Here is a 20,464-nt window from a genome sequence, read left to right as displayed (position 1 = left end):
AGAAACATCATAACAGGCAGTATGTATCTATATCAACCTCAGCAGCAGGCACAAATACCACATATTTATTTCCATGAAAAAGGTATTCCTCAAGTACACATTTTGTGGAGGTTCTCTCATCTTGCTGTTTTCAGAGTCTATTTAATTTTAAATATATAATAACCTTCCACGTAATGCTGAACAGATAAACTGTGATACTGCTACAACAGTTGCACCCAAGGGACTAACAGCACATGCTTAGGTTCCCTTGAGTCCAAATGAATCTTACTCCCTATCAAGTGTTTTTAGGATTGCAGCCCAAATCGGATGTAGCAATTATCAAATCAAATCATGCAACAGTGTTAAGCAGAAAACAAAAATTAGACTGTATATACATCTCTAATACACTTAAAAGTACACAACTTCCGCCAAGGAATCCTGGGAACTGTGGTTTACTCCTCGTAGAGCTACAATTCCCAGCACCCCTAACAAATAACTTCCCAGGCTCATTTGGGAGAAGCTGTGTGCTTTAAATGTACGGTGTGTATACAGCCTTAATGTATTTCATTTCTGATCTTATTTTGCATTCTTTCCTCTATACCCCAGACTTGGAATAAAGATTCATGCAAGGTCCAAAAACCAACATTGACCCAAAACCTTACAAAACTTGCACACCTTCAATAAATTTTTCAAGCTCACTTGTATGCTTCAAACTAACCTAGCCACCAAGATAGGGAAGAGAAGGAACTCATCCCTAACTCTATAGATTGTTTTTCTACCACCCATCTAATATCTGCCTAAGGCACTAGTCTTAAACTGGGAGGTTGCAGCCTAATCCAAAGTAGGTTGTAACAGTATTACCACTATAAAAATATAGTGTAAAGGATTAAGAAATGGGTCCCCAAATGCATGTTTGGGTTTAAAGTGGGCCCAGGGTCTGAAAATGTTTAAGATGCCTGGTTCAGTATGTACACCATTTCTTCCCTCTCTAATCCCCATTGAAAAGATGCCAACATGCATACTGATAGGAAGTTGGTTTAAAAAGAGAACCATTTTGACTTATAAATTTCAGCTTCTACTATCTACCCACTAATTCCAGCTACTGACACATTAATAGCTTCACACCTAAATGCCTATCATTAAACCAGTGGTTTTCAACCAGCGTGCCGTGGCACCCTGGGGTGCCTTGAATGATGGTCAAGGGGGCCGCTGGCAACACTGTCCCTTTTTCCTTCCCTCCCTCCTCTAATGCCCTCTTGCACCTCTGCCTGCCAAAGGCTTGCACAGCTGTTTGTTGCAGCAGCCCTGGCTACAAGCTTCCCGGGTTAATGGTGCCTCTGGGGCTGGCAAAGGGGTGTTTCGTAGGCCTCTGCGGGGCAGGGTGAGGAGGCACTTCTCTTTGGGGCAGGTTGGGCAGCTCAGAGACCAGTGGCGGCTGCCCAGAGGACTCCCCAAGAGAGAGGAGAGGAGGCTGAAGGAACACTCAAGGGAGCATGTTTGAAAAAAAGTGAGAGCTCTGCCAGTTCTGCAAGCATGGGGTGACATAACTGGGCTCCTGATCCCCACAGAAGTGCTGCAGAAAGAATGTAGTTCATCAAGGCAGCCATGGACTCAAAAAGACTGAAAACCACCGCCTTAAACAATCAAGACTGGTTTTAACCATGAATGAGAAACAGGACGGCTACAGAGTAACCTGACCTTCTCTAATAAAATGTGGTCTGCAATGTAATGTATGAACAAGCCTTGTCTATATAATATAGAGGGCCTCTTCACATATTTCAATGTTTAGGATACATCCAAATGTGAATCCTTAAAAGTGCAAACTGTAACTGAAATTAATAGGCCTCACTCAAGAAGTTCAGGCTGCTAAGACTGACTGCAGACTCCCTACTAAGTGTACCAGGCTTTGTTGGCCTGTAGCATGTGAATTAGCCCTACAAAACATCCTCAGAGGCTCAACCCAGCACACAAATAATCACTGTATCCTGTGTTGCGCAAAATGCCCAGAAACTTTTAAAAATACTACTTGAGTTGAATTAGTTCAATAGCCAGAATCTCTCTCATGGTCAGTATCTTTCATTTTTCTTTCCCTCCAGAGTCATGTTCTAGTACAGTGGATGCTGTGGACAGTTGGGTTGCAAACGTGATCCATGCAGGAGGCACTTTCGCAACCCACAGCATTCGCAACCCACAGCGCCAGATCTGCGCGTGTGCGGGTTGCGATTCAGAGCTTCTACACATGCGCCCAAACCTGGAAGTAACCCGTTCCGGTACTTTGGGGTTCAGCGTGGTGTGCAACCCGAAGAGTCTGTAACCCAAGGTATGACTGTATTGCAAGCTCCTTGGGATGGAGACCATTCTTCTACCTGCTCCTCTAGAAGTGCCAGTACTATAAAAATCTTAACAATTTTAAAAAATGTGCTGAAGAAAGCACACAAGTAAGAAACTTAACAAAAAAAATTTTTTTTTAATGCTTATAAAGGTAAGGGGATTTGAGCATAATTAAGAATTGTCCTTACCACAGTAATTAAAGAACACAATTAAACCAAACTTTTTTCTAGGGGTTAGTTTACAGAAAAATTGGGAAACTTTAAACTATAATCTGAACAAGTCCTGACCTAGAACCTTGAAGATGACTAGGGAGGACCAAGAAAGAATACTGGTCTCTCATCAGTTCAATATATCAGATTTACATTATGGACTTCTAAAACCAGAGACATCATCCATCACATAACTTGTGAAATGACTTCATTTTTAAAATTCCAAATTTGCTTATGATACTAAATACTTATTTACTGAACTATGTTATACCCAGGAAAATATCAAGAGTTTCTATGTTCTTCTGTTCATTACCCAATATTGTTGCAGCCAATACAGCCTGGATAGCTCAGTTGGTTAGAGTGCAGTGCTGATAGTGGCAAGGTTGCAGATTTGATCCCTGTATAGGACAGCTGCATATTCCTGCAGGGGGGGGTGGACTAGATGACCCTCAGGGTCCCTTCCAACTCTGCAATTCTACGATTCTGATGCAAACATCGGCTAGCAGAGGGAGGAATAACTGGACATTGCACTGGATTATTATGAAGAACTTTTACAGGCACAACTAACAGATGGATAGTTTGAAATCACTCTTAACTTATTTCCCCATCTTTCTCTTTATTCTGTTATTTTTATCTCTCCGTCTGCTTGCTTTTCTGTTCATTCTCTTTCTTATTTCTTGTTTTGTTTCTGGGGTTTTTTTTTGTATGTTGAAAAGTCTTTAAATTATATTAAATGCAAACTTTCAACTCTTTCCCCCCTAAGAAAAATGTGCTATTTTATTGCCTTTCAGAATAAAATGACAATTCTGAAAATATTAAATTACAACATTTGCAGCATTTCTGGTTCTGTAGCTGGTATTTTACTATAATGGTCAATTTCTACTAGAAACAGATGAACACTTAAAACTAGAGAAATCACTTATACCCAGGAAAGCCACAAAACCAAAAACATATTGGTTTGACAGAAACGCATCCACACACACACGCCCCATTGTTGCTTCAGCCCTATAGAATCTACTCCAGGCTGCATAAGGCTTAACAAGCAAAATAAATCCAAGGAACAACAAAATGCCATTGCTCCCTCTTTTGTTTCAGGCACAATGCATCGAGGGCAGCGTCTGTGGATCTGCTCCTGCTGAACCTCCTCAAGGTCACAGCCAATTTCAGCTGTGGAATTAAAAAAAAAAGGCAGAAAGTGGCAGTGGGTTATGGCTGGTAGAAAAAGCAGAGTGTAAAAGTTTATGAGCTCATCAGGATTGTTGTACCATTACATCAGAGGCAATTATAAATGGCCAAGAGCAGGAGATGGGGAGCCAATCAGATCACAGATAGGATGTCAACCTAAGACCAACTGTCTCCTGGCTTTGACAGAAGGATTTTACCTCCATAATTCAAATCCCAAACCAAAGCAATCTGCACTTACTACTCCAATCACTGAACTGTTTACCAGCACTTCCAAGCAGGAGCTCAAGGCACTAGGCTATCTAAAAAGGCTGCTCAGAAAATGGCTTCAGCTAGCCTGGACAAGATGAGGGTGTCAGAGCAGGTCACTTGCCCTCTTCTTACCCCCTGGAAGCACAGGAACAGCTCAATTCAACCCACACCAAGAGAGGAAAAAGGAGCCGCAAAGGAGTGGAGCACAGTAGAGCTGAACAGCAGCAATCTGCTCAGCACACCCTCTTTTTTCCAACCCAGCAACATGGAGCTATTTTTGCCACCCCAACCCCTCCCTCCCCAGAGGTGGTGGTGGCAAGCCTTACCCCCACCCCAGGACCCCCCTAAAGGCTCCCAGCCGGGACAGAAAAGGGGGAAAGGAGAAGGGCTCTCTCCAAGAGAGCTTACACAAAGGCTGGGAAAGGGAGGAAGGGAAGGCAGAGAGGCAGCCATTTTAGAGACAGAGGAAAGAGACAGACAATGGCAGCTCCCTAGTAATGTGGGCCCGAAGACGACCACAGAAAGCTTGTCAAGTTAAAGGACACCCCAACCTCGACCTCGGGTGCACTCCCCTCCTGCCCTTGCCCTCCCACGGCCAGAGGCGTCCTCAAGCCCCTTCCCTCACCTGCGCCCAGCTGACCACCCAACCCCCAGCCCATGTGCGCCAGCTGCCCCGGTCCTCTTTCCCCGCCCTCCCGGTGCTTTTTTACCTGCTGAGTCCGGGTGAGCGGCTGTCCCCCTCCAGCGCTGCTGCTCCCGGGGCTCATGGGCGCGTGGTGACTCCTTTGTTGGCCTCCCGTGGCTGCTGCCGCCCAGCCTTGGCTGGTGCCCCCAGTGTACTGGGAGGCAATGTCCGCTGCTGCCGGGGCCTTGGCCGTCGCTCCCCCATCCTGGGGCCCGCTCCCGTAGTCGGCCCCGGGATACCCTTGATAGCCCCGAGCCGAGCTTGGGGAGGTGAGCAGCTGGTTGAGGGTGGGGGTGGAAGTGGGCTGCGGGGTGGCGCCCCCGCCGCTGCCTCCTCCTGCGCTTCCTCCTGCGCCGACGGCGGCGGCCGAGGGCCCCATGGCCCCGAAACGCTGCTGCTGGAATGCCGAAGCTGGAGGTTTGGCCCCGGCTTGCGCGGGGCTCTGAGCGTTTCCCCGAGGGGAACTCAGGGCGTAGGCCTGAGAGGGAGGCGGGTAGGCGCCAGCGCTGCGCCCGGCTGTAGGGTAGTAGTTGTTGTACTGGTGGTTGGGGAAGCCGTGCTCCGAAGTGCCGCCGCCGTGGGAGTTCTGGGGAGGGGGCGGCCCCGGGGGGCCCCCGGTGGGCCCCGAATACGGCTGCTCCAGGCCCCCGCTCTGCAGCGCTGCCATGCCAGGGCTTTGTTGTCCGCCATGTTGGTGGAAGGCAGCGGCCGCGGCGACGGCCGCAGCAGCCTGGGCGCCTCGACCGTAGGGCTGCCCGAAACCGTAGGCTGGCGGGGGCAAGGCGGCCGGATGAGTAGGGGGAGGCTGCTGCTGCTGCTGCGGCGGTTGTTGCTGCGACGTCCCCACCCCGTCGCTGCTGTTGCTGCCGCCACTAACACCGCCGCCACCACCGCCGGGCGGCTCCGGGAGGTTATTGTTCAGTGTGGCGACGGGCCTAGGGCCCGGGTTCCCGTTGGAGCTCTTCAGGTCGGGCTCGGCCCCTGCGCCCCCGCCATTGCTTTCGGCCCCGTCCTGCAGCTCCTTTCCCGGGGGACCTTCACTTTCCGACTGCTTCTCTCCGCCGCGCTCTGCCGCCGCCGCCGCCTCGCCCCCCGCCTCCTCCGACGAACAATCCCGCTGCTGCACCTCCGCTTTCTTCAGCTCGGATGGAGCCGGGGCACCCAAGCTGCTCGCGGCGGCGGGGGCCACCTGAGCGGCCATGATCCCCCCTCCCCACCCAGCCAGCCCCCCTCCCCCGCCTCCTCCTCCCCCGACCTACTCCCTGCTTGGCCGGCCGGCCGGCACAAGGCCTCACCGCTCCTCTCCTCCTCCGCGCTCAGGCGGCGGTGGGATCCTCGGGACAACGGGGTCTCATTCCTCCCCCGGCGCGGCGAGCGAGGCGCGGCGAGCTCCGGCGGGCTGGACGCGGGTGCGAGGGGCCTGGCCCCACTGTGCCTCCTCGCTCAGTTGCAGCCGGCGGAGAAAGGGGGAGGAGGAGGAAAGGGGGAGGGGGGCAGGACGGGGCTCCCGGTGTGGGAGAGGAGGAAGGGAAGGGGGACACGGCGGGCGAGGGAGGATCGGACGGACCCCCGTTCTCGGAGCCGGGCGGTGCGGCCGGAGAGGCTAGACTAGGCGAGCCGAGTGGCGGCAGCTTCCGACTCTCGTCCGCCGAGTCCTGCTCACTCCGACACGAGGCTCAGCACTGCCATTTTACCCAGCGCCGCGGCAGCCTGCCAAACCCGGACTGGAATATGGCCCGGACTGGAGCTTTCTTCCCCTCCCCCCTCACAAAGGAGGAGCTGCCAGGCCCTGGACGCTTTCAACTCAGCAAGGCTGAAGCTTGAAGCTAACAGCAGCCTGCCGCTCGCAAAATCCGCCACGGATCGGCGGCAAAGGGAGCCGAGCTCAGCCTCTGAGCCACAAAAGGAAGCTTCTCTGCTGACAAAACACAAGGCGGGTTGGAGGAAGCTAGGTGAACAGAACTGCTCGCAAAGCCCCATTCCCGCCAGTTCTCAGAAGCCTCGCAAGCGAATGCTCCGGTGCTTCCTCTCATTTGCTCAGGGCACAAAGACTCCCGCAACCAAGAAAGGCCAGGACTCGTGCCTTTAAGGGCAGAAGGGATTAACGAGGCACCGCATAGAGGGACTGGTAGAAGGGCAACTAGAATAGATCAAAACTTCGAGGATATCCCAAGAGCAATCGTGGAAAATTCACACCACTCCAACTGTTATTACCAATAATGTAGGCTGTTCAGTTTAATACTTTTTAACCAGGACAATTTTATGCATTTTCACACTTCATGCAGTCCAGACATCAAACACGCAGTTCCAAGGATACTTAATTGGGCTAAATCCCACTTAACTCTGGGGGACTTACTTCTGCATAAACATTCTTAAGAGTTGTGTTGCAAGAAATCCTTTGCAGCAAAATCCATTATCCCACTAGCTATTCTATGACAATGGTTAGTTACTTTGTTCAAGCAAAACTAGTGAACTAAATTCTCTATGAATTACTGTTTAGGGTTGCAGGGAATTCAGGAGCATCCTCTACCCATAAGCTTTTATCAGTAACAACATGTGAGACCAGAAGTGTGCACCCAAACCCCTGCCACGTTGCAATGGATTGCAGGGTGCAGAGCTCTTATGCCATGCTGCATTAGCAGTGCCAGATGTAGTGTGCAAGGTTCAAAGCTAGTCTCTTGTTGAGTACAAGGTGTGTACCCTACCGCTCAAAATGAGATCTGGTAAATCTAAACATCTACCAGGTGCCTTCATCATCCAGATTATATTAGGCCAACAGCAGAAGTATGCAAGGTACACCTCACCAGAGCAATATGTGTAGTAAAAACAAATTCAGATAGCTCAGGTAAGCATACAAGGGCCATAAAAGGAAAGACCAAAGTGTACCACATGACAACAGGCTAACCAGCCAAGCTGACAGGTGAAATTCCTTACTACAGAAACCACAATAAAACTTGACAGGAAAGCAGAAATCCATACACCAAGTCTTCTCAGCACTCTACAAATCCACTCACCCAATAACCTCTTCAAGTTAACCCACATTAATTGGAGTTAGATATCTCCAGTTATGACTTCATATGAAGAACAGCAAACAATCTTGAAACACTAAAGTATTACACAGCACCCTTCATGCAGTTAACCAGTTCAAGTTAAAGCTTAGGTTTTTTATCCCATGGTTGATTCAGGAAGATAGTACAATTGTTTACTAGAAGACTACTACTTAGTTTTTGCTGTACCTTTTTGGAGAGTTGTAGCCTACTTCAGTATTTACTGTCTTTATTCATAGTTGGGTTTATCAGCCACACATTGGGTATAATAATTCCAACTATATGTTTATTCTTGAACCTAGGACCTTTCATCCAAACTCACTCTTCCTTTTTAAGCTAACAAGCCAATAACCACACTGGGTGAATTCTTCACTTCAGTTTTAGTAGGCCAGAATTGGACACAGCTCAAATAAGTCCTTAAGACTTCCCTATATGTGCACAACACTATCATGAATTTTCATTTGCCTTGTGGTCACATCACATTATTGGCCCCATCATTTTAGGTTCAACCAAGGCTGCTACTTCCACCCCTTCCTTCCATGCAGGAACAGGAGTTCATAACCTCCAAGAACAACAACAACAAAGAAACAAAAAGTTCACAAACGAATGAGGCATTGGCTTAGGGGAGGAGGACACGGAAGAATACTTGCTAGTGTTTTGCGTGGTTTTTGTTTTTAACACTTACCATGAAAACACTCATGCCTGAGTGGGACAGCAGGTGAGTGCTCATCCACTAAACAAAACAGATGCATGAAAAAATAAATGCTACAAAATGCCACAGGCATGGGGCTGGAGGCAGGACTTATAGTGTTCTTTTTCAACTTGTAATGATTGCCATCAATGTGATGGCTTGAAAAAAACACTAGACAAATTCATGGAGGATAAGGCTATCAATCCCTACTAGCCATGATGGGTATTGTCTACCTCTAGTTGATGGGAATCAAAAGTGGGGGGAGTGCTGTTGCTTGCATGCTTTCCATAGGTATTGGTTAGCCATTGTGGCTGGCTACAGGTTCCACTCTCATGTTCTACACACTCATGTACCCGGTAGTTCTGGTAAGCCATAGCTTGGCTTACTGTGATATGCAAACGAGACCATAGTGTAGTTTGATTCATAAAATATATGACTATCAAGCATTCATAATGCAAGGCAATGTTTTGTAGCAGGGGCACTGACTTGCCCCCCACATTGGGGGGGGGGATCATTTGATGCATCCCACCCAGCGCGTGAGCGATTACGCACCAGGCTGCACAGGTGTCCTGCCTCCGTGATGTGGCATCAGGTGGAGAGGAGGATTGCAGCGCTAGGCTCCCTGCAGGGGCAAGACACACGGAGGGTGATCTTCGCCTTTGCTCATCCTAGCCCCCTCCCAGCTCCAGGGTGGGGGCTGGGGTGTGCAGAGGGCACCTGGAGGCAGCAGGGGATGTCGACTCCCTCAATATTGGGGGTCTGGGCCCCCTGATTCAAAATATTGAGGGAGATGGAACTCCTAGCGCCCCCTATACCCAGCACCAGTACAGTCGTACCTCGGCTTACATATCCCTCTGGTTACATAAACTTCAGGATACGTAGGAGGCAAACCCAGAAGTATATTTCCAGGTTTTTGTTGCATGCGCATGTGCAGAAGCACTCTACCGCCATGTACACATGTGCAGAAGCGTTCCCTCCAGTTGTGGAAACCTCAGGATCTGACCAGAGCTCCAGAACAGATCCCGTCCACAACTGGAAGTACCCCTATATTTTGTAGTTACCTTTCTTCTTTTTGAGTTTCAGCAACTACATTTTTTTTTTACAATTTCCCTGTTACCCTAACATTAGAGTAACTGAAAAACTGTTCTTACATCACTTAAGCTTCTAGTATGTAAAAATATTAAGTGGTATTCCAACCGTCCTCTCAAAATACATCTAACTACAGCTCTTTCTCATTTTCAGATATTTTGGACAGAATAGATAGCACCTCCCTTCCCTTCCCCTCCCCACCCCAAGATCTTCCAGTTGACAAATGCTTCCCTGATAGACATGCTTCTTCAGTAATGAATTTCCAATACATGCTTTCCAACATGGACATGCACAGGATAGATGTTCCACAAAAACCTAGGTGTTTCCTAGATGTATAGCCAATGGCTTTTTTCTAATTACTGAGCCATAGGTCAACGCTTAAGCATGTGTTTTACATTGAAAAGTTCCTGGGTTCAATCCCTGGCATTTCCTGGTGTAGGGCTGGGAACACTCCAGTTTGAAACCCTGGAACAGACACAGGCAAACTTGGCCCTCCAGATGTTTTGGAACTACAACTCCCATCAGCCCTGACCACTGGTCCTGTTAGCTAGGGGTGATGGGAGTTGTAGTCCCAAAACATCTGGATGGCTGAGTTTGCCTGTGCCTGCTCTGGAATGATACTGCTAATCAGTTAAGACAATACTGAATGACATGGACCAATGGTTTTACATGGTATAAGACAGCTTCCTATGTTCCATTTGGACAACCCACTGCTCATTTTTAATTAGGACTGCAACCTTTACTCAGATACATTAAGTAATTACCTACTTTGGCTAGAAAGGCACCCACCATTAATCACTCTCACACAGGAATGGAACACCCCTTCCATATGCATTCATGAGCATAACATATTTCTCTTCAAAACCATTGTTTTATTCATATACAAATTTAGGTAGATTTAAAAACTAGATTACCACTCTTATCATTACTCAACAGCACAATCCTAACCATGGTGTACTCAGAGGCTGCAATCCTAACCACACTTACCTGGGAGCAAGCCCCATTAAATTCAATAGGACTTGTTTCTAAGTGGGCATGGATAGGATTGTGCTGTAAGATTTCTCTAATTCGGTGACAATACTAACACCACCAGATCAAGCTACTGTTCTAAAGTAGCTTTGCTCTTTTAAGGGCATCATATATCTAATAATTACACTGTAGCAGTGATCTAAAGAGTCTGCAAGACATACACATACTCATGCATACTTACTATCTCCCATGGTATCTTCGTGATGGATGATCATTGTTGTGAGCTGCTTTGAGAGCCAATCTTGGCTGAAAAGCTGGTTATAAATATAAGAAAGAAAATAATGTGTAAATATGCTGTTTTCGTACATTTATGGCATGTTCAAGGTTCCACAGGGGGAGTAACATAAAATTCAGAACAAAACATTTAAACCATATGTGCTACATCTGGTATATCTGCATAATAGAACAGATCCCATAGGGAGTTCCATCCATAGCAGAAAACTGGGATGTAAGTCATCAAAGGTCAATATGTAGTGATTCTGACTCCACATTGCAAGCTGCAAGACAGCACAGACCTTTTGCTATAAAGGCAGATTCTACAAAATAAGTAAAATAAATAAATAAAATTATAGAAATGGGATTTTAAAAATGAAACAGTTATGACTACGTTCAAACATTTGTGCTCACAAAGATGCCAGTCAGCATCAGCCACTCAGTATGTTGAGTTCCGTACAAATCTAGGAAAATGCAACCCTTGATTTGAAAAGTAAAAATACTGAAGCATTCTATTTATTCCAAACACTGGGATTTGAAAAATGGTTCTCTGTGGCACAATGGGTCAGTGCATTTGGCTGTTAACCAGAAGATTGGGGGTTCAAGCCCCCCCCCACCATTGGCAGGATTCCTGCATTGCAGGGGGTTGAACTAGATGACCCTCAGGATCCCCTCCAACTCACCAGTTCTATGATTCTGTGACCATTTATTTCATTCAACCAATCCTCTTCCCCAAACCTAATAATCTTCTTACAGAATGAGTACTATTAGGTCTGCTGTTACTACTGAATATGTACTGTATTTTGTTTCAGCAGAAAGCTAGATTCTGGTACAAGAACACATAGTAGCACGGCGTCTGCTTAGAAGGCTTAAAACATTTACTTGACAATAAACTTAGCAGATTCAGTTGTATTTGCTTCCAAGAGTGGACTTAGAATCACAGTGTTGGCAACATGGATCAAGGTGAAGATTTGATCAAAAGCAATAGGACAGAAGCAATCTCATAAAAGACAGAAATACAAACTGGGAGCTTTTTCAAATCTTGGAAACCCCTTTAAATATACAGTAGTTGATTTCAAGGAGATAGTGTGAGGGAAGGAGTTTTGTTTTGTTCTTAGGGGAAGGTATGCCAAAAGCCAGAAAAGTGGAATGAGAGAGGGCTGTCATCAGCTGAATTTGCATAGAGCAAAGAGAAGGGTATGGATGGTAGGCTAAGTCTAGAAGTCAAATTGTGTGAACTCATGACTGCAGATCATAATTTAGCATGGCATCACTTCCCACTTTAATGAGGTCTATAATACTGCATGTGAAGATTTAATTCATGACAAGTTCGGCGCAATCAGATCTAAAAGATAGTGACTGGCTCAAGGTCACCCAGTCAGTTTCATAGCTGAGTGGAGAACCTCAATCTCTTTGTCTATGTCCTAGCCCGACATTCTAACCACTATACCACATTGTCCTTTTTTGAGGGGAAAGGAAGATAGGAAGGTTTCTTATACTATGCTAGATCATTGGGCCATTGAGTGCAATACTGTCTACACCAGTGGCCTTCTACCTCTTTGGATGTAGAATGTATTTTGGTACCCATTTATTATATCTCAACAACAACATTGTGCTTCTGTTGTGACATACCTTAAATCAGGCTGTGACCCAGTAATAGGGCCTGATCCTCCAGTTGGAGACCAATGACATTGACTGGCAGCAGCTCTTCAGGTCTCAGAAAGGGATTGAAGGCACTAGGGATTGACTCTGGGGCCTTAGGCATGGAAAGGTGTTTTTTTACCCCTCAGCGATGCCCTATTTTGTGTTGTATTTTAACTTTGTGCTTATTATTTTATATTGCTGCAAACAGTGCTGATGAATGACAGCTTATGCCTATTTTAATAAAAAAAAAAAAATAACATAACATAACTAGAAGCTTAAGGAGGAAGGCAGAAGGCAGAGACCACAGGGAGCCAGCTCCTCCTTTCTTAGCAGGACAGTTGGTCACAAACATGGTGCACTCCCCCCCCCCCCTTGTCTTCTTGTTATTTACTGAGCACATGGCCTCCACAGCAGTGCCAGTTCCTACTTGCTTTGCTATCATGGTTCAGCTAACTTAAGTCTCCCAGGTGGCAGTACAGACCACCACCACTAGGATGGCTGCTATTAAGTGGAGTTTCATGAAAGTAGTCCTGCCATTTAACATAGTACCAAGGCAGTTTAGGAAACCTGGTATAGATTAGGATGCTAAAAAAGAGGGGAATAGGGTTTCTCTCATATAAAAAAACCTGTTCTGCCAACTGTGTGATGGCAAATGTGGACTGAATCGTTGACATGGAAACAGGATTGGGACACGCTGTCTCCCTCATGCAGTGCACATACACACACATACCCCTTATCATTATCCCTGGCCCCTAAGCAGTCTGCAAACATGGCATGGAGTGATCTTCAGGAACAGGATAACATTTCAACAATAAATGCTTCCAAGGTTGAAAGCAACGACAGAGGAGGAAAGGAAAGAAAATATAAGACAAATACTGACTAAAATGCACAGCATTCTGATATGCCACAGGACCAAGAACAGGAGATCCATCTATTATTTATAATTAATAGAGTGAGTTACAAGCTGTGGAATGGAGTCAAAAGAGGGTTGGGTTACTTTGCAGAATAAGCCAAGTGGGTACTAAGTAGTTTTGAAGCTACATTATAAATATGCAATGCCTTAGATGTATGCTGTTACCTACTTTTTGTGCATCATCTCCTATAAAATATCCTAATACAGTTCTTAGAGTACTAGGAGAGATCAAAATAATTTCCAAATAAAATAGATTATGTTGAATTCCTGATTGTATAACAAAAGCTGCAATAATTGTGCTGAAATTGTTATTCGGTACCACCAAGATCTATCAACCTTCCTACTCCCCCACTCCCAGTACTGACAGAATGGTACTCGGGAACATGAAGAGAAAATGTTATAGCAAAAACTGATGTGGAGTTTGAGCATTTGCTGAACACAAGCTGCAACGCTCAAAGAGTGGCATGGATTTTAAATGTGAACATACTCTTCATTAAAGTTAACAACATAGTTCTCAGAAATGTAACATGTTAAGGACTCAGCAGGTTGCTAAACCTTGGCGCTAATGTCTGATTATAATTTTACAGTGAGTTCCAAAACTTTGAGCTGCATATTAAAAGACAAGAAAGTGGACTGAATCTGAGTCAAGGAAATCTATTATTTTACCAGTCCTAGCCGGTGAAATGCAAAATATGAACTGGATCTAAGTAGAGTCAGATGGAGCGGAGCATGCGGCACATTCAGTTCCTGTAATATAATTCTCAACCTGCAGGGGCTCAAAAAGGGAATGCAAACTGAAGAAGCTTGAAAAGTATGAGTACAGACACTGCCAAGTGTATGATTCGGGTTTTAAGCTTCAGTGTGCTTGTTTTGTGACCTCTGCACATTCATAATAATGTAGAATAATATAAATGCAAAAGTGAGTAATCCAACATCTAGTTCTAGTGATGCTGAACTTAGAATGAACAAGAACAGGGAGAAGAGCCAACTCTTGTCATTTTATAGTATGGTAAACACAGAACAGTTCATCATGGAACCAAGATCAGACCAGTGAGATATTCTGAATTTTAAAAACCCATCTAGCTTTAATGGCGAATTAAAAATAAATCTTGTTTTATTACCAGTACACACACAGGCAAACACAACAGTCCCTAGATATAAACCTCTCTACTATAACTGATGGTGAGTATATATCAACATGTGTGATAACACTGGCTAGAGGTTTATGAAACCCCTGTCCCACATCAGGAATTTAACAATGTGATCTCTAAAAGTCTTGTTTGAGTCTAGAAGTCATTCTAGATTACTTCATACTTGAGGAGGTATACTTCAACATCCATTCATTCATACCTATTTGTCTCCACCTATAGAATGTTATTTATAGCCTAACCCTTAACGTTTATCAGGACCCAGTATTTCCTTTGCAAAGTACAATTGTCACTGTATTTAAGTTCTTAGAAATCAGAAGTAGCATTCAGGGCCAGCATTAGCACACAGCAACCTCAGTCAGCTGCTGGGCCCTAGCACCCAGTCAACCTTCCTCCCAGCACTGACAACTGTCCCCACCACCCCAACCCCACCCCCGCCACACATCAGGAGGCAATAAGCCATTATTAACACATTTCCCACAATGCCCAACATAGCATCACTCCAGAGCACTGCTGGCATTACCATGAAATCCTCAATTTATAACACAATCAATGTACAGTGGTACCTTGGTTGTCAAACAGCTCGGATCCCGAACAAATCGGATCCCAAACGCCGTAAACCTGGAAGTGAGTTTTCTGATTTGTGAACATTTTTCTGAAGCTGAATGTCCAACGTGGCTTTCATGGTTTCCGATTGAGAGCAGGAAGCTCCTGCAGCTAATCAGAAGCCGCGCCTTGGCGTTCGAACCATTCCAGGAGTCAAACGGACTCCCGGAACAGATTAAGTTTGACACCCAAGGTACCACTGTATATGCCGCTTTACAGATTACAAGAGGTCAGGTCCTTGTCCCAAAGAGCTTACAATATAAAATTCAACTCAAAAGTAACAGCAGATTGAAGATGGCAGTAAGCAGGGAAAGAATAAGCAGTTGCTTCAGTTGCAAGTGCTTAGGCTCAGCTACAGTTTTATCCAGAAATATGTGCTCAAAAGGGACGCGGGTGGCGCTGTGGGTAAAAGCCTCAGCGCCTAGGGCTTGCCGATCGAAAGGTCGGCGGTTCAAATCCCCGCGGCAGGGTGTGCTCCCATTGCTCGGTCCCAGCGCCTGCCTACCTAGCAGTTCAAAAGCACCCCTGGGTGCAAGTAGATAAATAGGGACCACTTTCTAGCGGGAAGGTAAACGGTGTTTCCGTGTGCAGCTCTGGCTCGCCAGAGCAGCGATGTCACGCTGGCCACGTGACCCGGAAGTGTCTTCGGACAGTGCTGGCCCCTGGCCTCTTGAGTGAGATGGGCGCACAACCCCAGAGTCTGGCAAGACTGGCCCGTACGGGCAGGGGTACCTTTACCTTTACCTATGTGCTCAAAACTACATTAAGCATGAGTAAGCCTTTTTGGTTCAAATACCACATTCAAATCTCAGGTCAGGTTCAAATCTGAAGCTCACTGGATGACTTAGGTTCAGTCACGAGTTCTCAACCTCACCTCACACAGTTGTTGTGATGCTCAAATAGGGAGGAAAACCATGCATGTTACCTTTTGCTCACTGATAGGAAGAGTGGGATATAAATGTCATAAAATAAATATTGTTAAGCAGAGTCGAAACTAATGGGAAAAGCCAACACAGAGACTGTATTTTTAAGGTTCTATTTGCCACATCTAAATCTATATGCTGAGAGGAGGATTTTAAAAGTCCCCCCTCCATGTTACAAGAAGCAACTAAGGAAGGCCTGTTCTTCTGCACTGGAGGGGGTGATTTGTGGAGCACCTGACAAATGAGAACAAGTTATGATATCACATCATACCACCCCTTCTTCTCTAATACTTAGAGGTCAACTGAGTATCAGATCTGGATAACAGCAGGTTGGTTCATTTGGTTTCCTTCTTCAGCAGTGCTTTGGAAGCACTGTGTATAAACAGATCCATTTGAACAGAAGACAATGAGGAAAAAGCCCAACCTACACCACATACTGTGTTCTCATAAACAACAGTGATTGTATTTTACCCCACACACATTTCTAATACATCATGACACATATGATATACATGCACAAATAGAACTGCAGTCATCCAAAAGACAATAGTTGCTTAAGGAACCATCTAATAAACATAGAGGAGAATGCTGCCTACTTTGAAGAAAGAGAACAACTATGTCTGAGACTTGCTTGAAAAGCCAGACCATTTCTTTTAGAAGCTCTTCATCCTTTCCCATCTAAAATATATACAGCAGAGGTGGGGAACCTGTGGCCTTTCAAAGGCAGGAGCCTGAGAGTGGAACAACTGTAGAAAGAATGCGTAGTGAGAAGTGCACATGAATTTTAAGACTGCAGGTTCTATTTGATGGGAAAGGTGTGACAGAAAGAACGGGGTGGGGGTGGGGAGGACTATGAGGGAAAAATTTGATCCAGTTCTCATTTAAAGGTAACACTACCTAAATTGCACTTCCTGAAACAGTATGTGAATCAAAATACAGACATACCTACTTAGAAATACAGACATACCTACTTCTCCGAATTTTGTAATGCAGTTCTCCAACCAAATAATGGGCACAAAAAGTGTATACTAGGGGGATGTGCATAAATGCTTATATTAGTGAAAATAACAGTAAAAATACATTATAGTAGGGGAAATTGCTTGTGTGGTATAATTCACATTTGTTTGTCTATTCAGTATATATTTGGGCACCTCTTAAGCATCACCAAATTTGGCACGGTGGTTCCTGTGGTCAAGGAGCAAGTTTTCATCTAAAGGACTTATCCACATCTCTGTTTGTCCCATCGCTTCCCTCCAAGAAAACCTGCGGTTTAGCACTGGATAGGAACAAATGGCAACTAGGTTTTCTGCAGATTGCCATTTATTCTGATTTAGATCTAAAGAGCAGGTTTTCAAGGGGAAAGCAGTGGGACAAAGGCCATGGTTGGACCCATAAAGCACAGAACAAGTGGAGAAACTCCTCACACCTAAGTTAATGCAATTTTGAATGGCCGACTGATCTTTTCAATGCACACTGATATTCTCTGTACAGTGGTTCCTCAGGTTAAAAACTTAATTCATTCTGGAGATCCGTTCTTAACCTGAGGTACCACTTTAGCTAATGGGGCCTCCCGCTGCTGCAGCACAATTTCTGTTCTCATCCTGAAACAAAGTTCTTAACCCAAGGTACTATTTCTGGGTTAGCGGAGTCTGTAACCTGAAGCATCTGTAACCTGAAGCATCTGTAACCCGAGGTACCACTGTACTGATTTTTTGCTTCTCAGAATTCCTGAGCAATGCTGAATATGAAGCGCTCTCTCTCTATCTGTGTGTGTGTGTGTGTGTGTGTGTGTGTGTTTTAACACACACACACACATGGCAAAATCACATGCAAAAATGTGTACATAAGGAGAAATGCACACAGAAATGCTGGTGAATTTCATGAAGACACACACACACACACACACACACACACACACACACGTATGAGAAAAACTGATGAGGAAATGTGGAGAACCAAACTAAAGATTGGAAAAACAATAAGGTAAACAAGAAACAGAGAAAACCTGAAACTGACATTTTCACCCATTCCTAAAACTCCACCAAAAACTCCACTGCCTTCAAATTTGCTGTTCCCATGTGTCAATGGCTCTTCATAGAAATAAAAGTTACTGACCCCTGACCCAGGCAGATACTGGAACACATGTGGCAGCTGAACACAAGCCCAAAGGCTCACAATTTAAACTGCAACATCTCCCCAGCTCCTTTTACCACCTTTGTTTTGTAAGCCTTAGTGGCCTATACCAGTGAATGGTGACTTGGCTACCATTATACACTCCTTGTTAACCTCTAAATTAAACTAATCTAACATACTGTATGTATAACTGTCTTTGAAAGCTGTCCAAAAACATCAGTTGGTTGGTAAGTCAGTCAGTCAAAGGAAGTCGATAACATTTGTGGTGAAAGAACTCCACTGGATTCTGGGGTCAACTCACACTACTAGTTTTCATTTTGAGGCCCTAAAATGGATTGGGTTCAGAATATATGAGAAAATGCCCCCCAAATGTTAATGTCACTTTATAGGACTCAGCTTCCTCCTCTTTAACTGTAATGGGTATAATGAGTCAGTTCTTCTGGGTGACGGCACCCTGATTATGGAACTCCCTCTCCCAGGAGGCCAAACAATTTTGCTCCCTGTACTACTTTAAAAAGATTACTGAATATGGTATAGCTTAAAGGCACTGTACTGGACGTATACCACCTGAAGGGCTTTAGGATTTTGTGGAAGCCCCCCTACACTAGCCAGATACACCACCACCATGACAGATGCACCAGCAGAACCAATGGCAGACCTTGGGGTCTCAAATTTCAGTGATGCCCTATGTGATGCCAAAATTCGGCACCAACCCCACCTCTCACCTTCCATTATACATCACAGCTGTGGCACCCCCAGCAGCACCCCCGAGGCTCTGTGAATTTCAAAATTAACACTTCTCTAAATTCTGCAATACAATTTTGGAGCCAAGTACTGGTAACTGAACTTAAGATCTGGAAACTGAGAAACTGAAAGAAACAAAACTAACCGATTCACCCATCTCTAGTCAGAACAGAGCACCCCACATAGATAAACAAGGGAAAGCGGAACAGCACACTGTAATATACAACTGCTGCAACTGTCTCCTATCTCTCTTTCTCTCTCTCCCACATACCCACCCATCCACCCTTTTTTTCTCATATGTGACTACTGGGTTTTGTTTGAACTCCCCCCCCCCCCCCGAGTAGAAAGTAGTGTCCCACACAGGAGATGCACTCATCCACACATGCAGTTAAGGTCTCTGCAGCAAAGACCAGGTGCTCCACTTCAACGACTGTCACTGCTGGCACTTTTTGCCTTAGAATCAGAGAATTGTAGAGTTGGAAGGCACCCCAAGGGCCATCTAGTTCAACTCCATGCAATGCGGGAATCCCAGCTAAAGCATCCATGATAGATGGCCATTCAATCTCTGCTTAAAAAGGAAAGGAGAGTCCTATAAGCCTTGTTGGATCATAGACCAGCATGTAGGAGAACAAATAGTCACTGGACACACAGTGTTTCATTACAACCCACAAAGGGGAAGAAGGAAAACTCATAGTCACTGCAATGGGGAGGCTGAGGCATGAGCACTGGCAGAGTACCCAAGTATCACCATTCAGTTTAAGCTCACTCTCTCAGAATCACCTACTCCTAGGTTCAGGACAGCTGCTGATTGCTACTCATTGTTGTCTCTCCCTCTCCCCACAGGTCCTGCTCACTGCTATTTTTCTAGAAAAAGATGTGCGGGAACTCACCATGAACTCACTTGTTCTCTTAGAATGGCAATGGCGCCCACCTAAGAGGTGCCAGAACCGAGTTTCATTGAGTTACGGCTGAAAAAAAAACCCTGGTCCCACTCCCATAGGTAGACAATCCTCCCCAAACCCTGTTCTGTGCAGATATTGAATAAGGATGCTCCTGACTGTTCCTGAGGGGCTAAACTACTTGGTCCAGGAAAAGTGCTGGGCTGCTGCAAGCTCCAGGATAGTTATGATACATGCAAATTCTAAATGAGCTGGTGCCATAAGGGACACACCACCAGCTGCCCTGCTGTCTATAAAGTCACTGTCCAAAGCACAAGAGCCATGCTGGGGTGATACTGTTGCAACCCCATTTCAGGATCTATTGCATTTTGGGTGCTGATCAGTAAACACTTTGATTTGTTTTTTGGGGAGTAGTAGATAGGGGTCACTTTCCCATATCCTAGTGTGATATTACTTCAGATGAACTCAGGATGGGACTGAGAGGAAGGGCATGTAGGGTGCTTGATGGGTTCAGGACAGGAATAGTGCCCTCTCCTCTCTCTGCTCACTAAAATTTCTTGGAATATAATAGGTCAGGCCTCTCAAAATACACAAGTAGGGTGGGTACTCCTGCCAGAGCATATTAGGTAGTCAGTTGAGGATGATGGGGAGGGAGAAAGATGAGGAAGGAGAGGCAAGAGAAGCCCCACATGCAGCATAGTGCAGTAATCCTATCATGATGTAACCAATACATGAACTACTGTGGCC

The 20,464-nt window shown here is 45.5% G+C and overlaps 1 protein-coding gene across 5 annotated transcripts in view; it reads right to left on the bottom strand.

The window, feature by feature from the left end:
- The window catches only part of ARID1A (AT-rich interaction domain 1A), a 130,740-nt gene that overhangs the window by 84,113 nt on the left and 26,163 nt on the right, over positions 1-20,464 (bottom strand). For 4 of the 5 annotated variants that reach the window (XM_083750602.1, XM_083750601.1, XM_083750599.1 and 1 more), the window contains one exon: positions 10,676-10,748. Coding sequence is in view for 1 of the 5 variants with exons in the window: in XM_083750598.1 (XP_083606724.1) it covers positions 4,664-5,839 (1,176 nt within the window). In the remaining 4 variants the exon portion in view is untranslated. Of the gene's footprint in view, positions 1-4,663; positions 6,378-10,675; positions 10,749-20,464 lie in introns of those variants that run through there. The other variant, XM_083750598.1, reaches the window with a different exon arrangement.

Source organism: Podarcis gaigeae (genome assembly GCF_964106915.1).
Source record: "Podarcis gaigeae genome assembly, chromosome: 8".
In the NCBI taxonomy this organism is placed as follows: domain Eukaryota; kingdom Metazoa; phylum Chordata; class Lepidosauria; order Squamata; family Lacertidae; genus Podarcis; species Podarcis gaigeae.
Note: the sequence above shows the minus strand (reverse complement) of the source record. Positions and strands in the feature narration are given on the sequence as shown.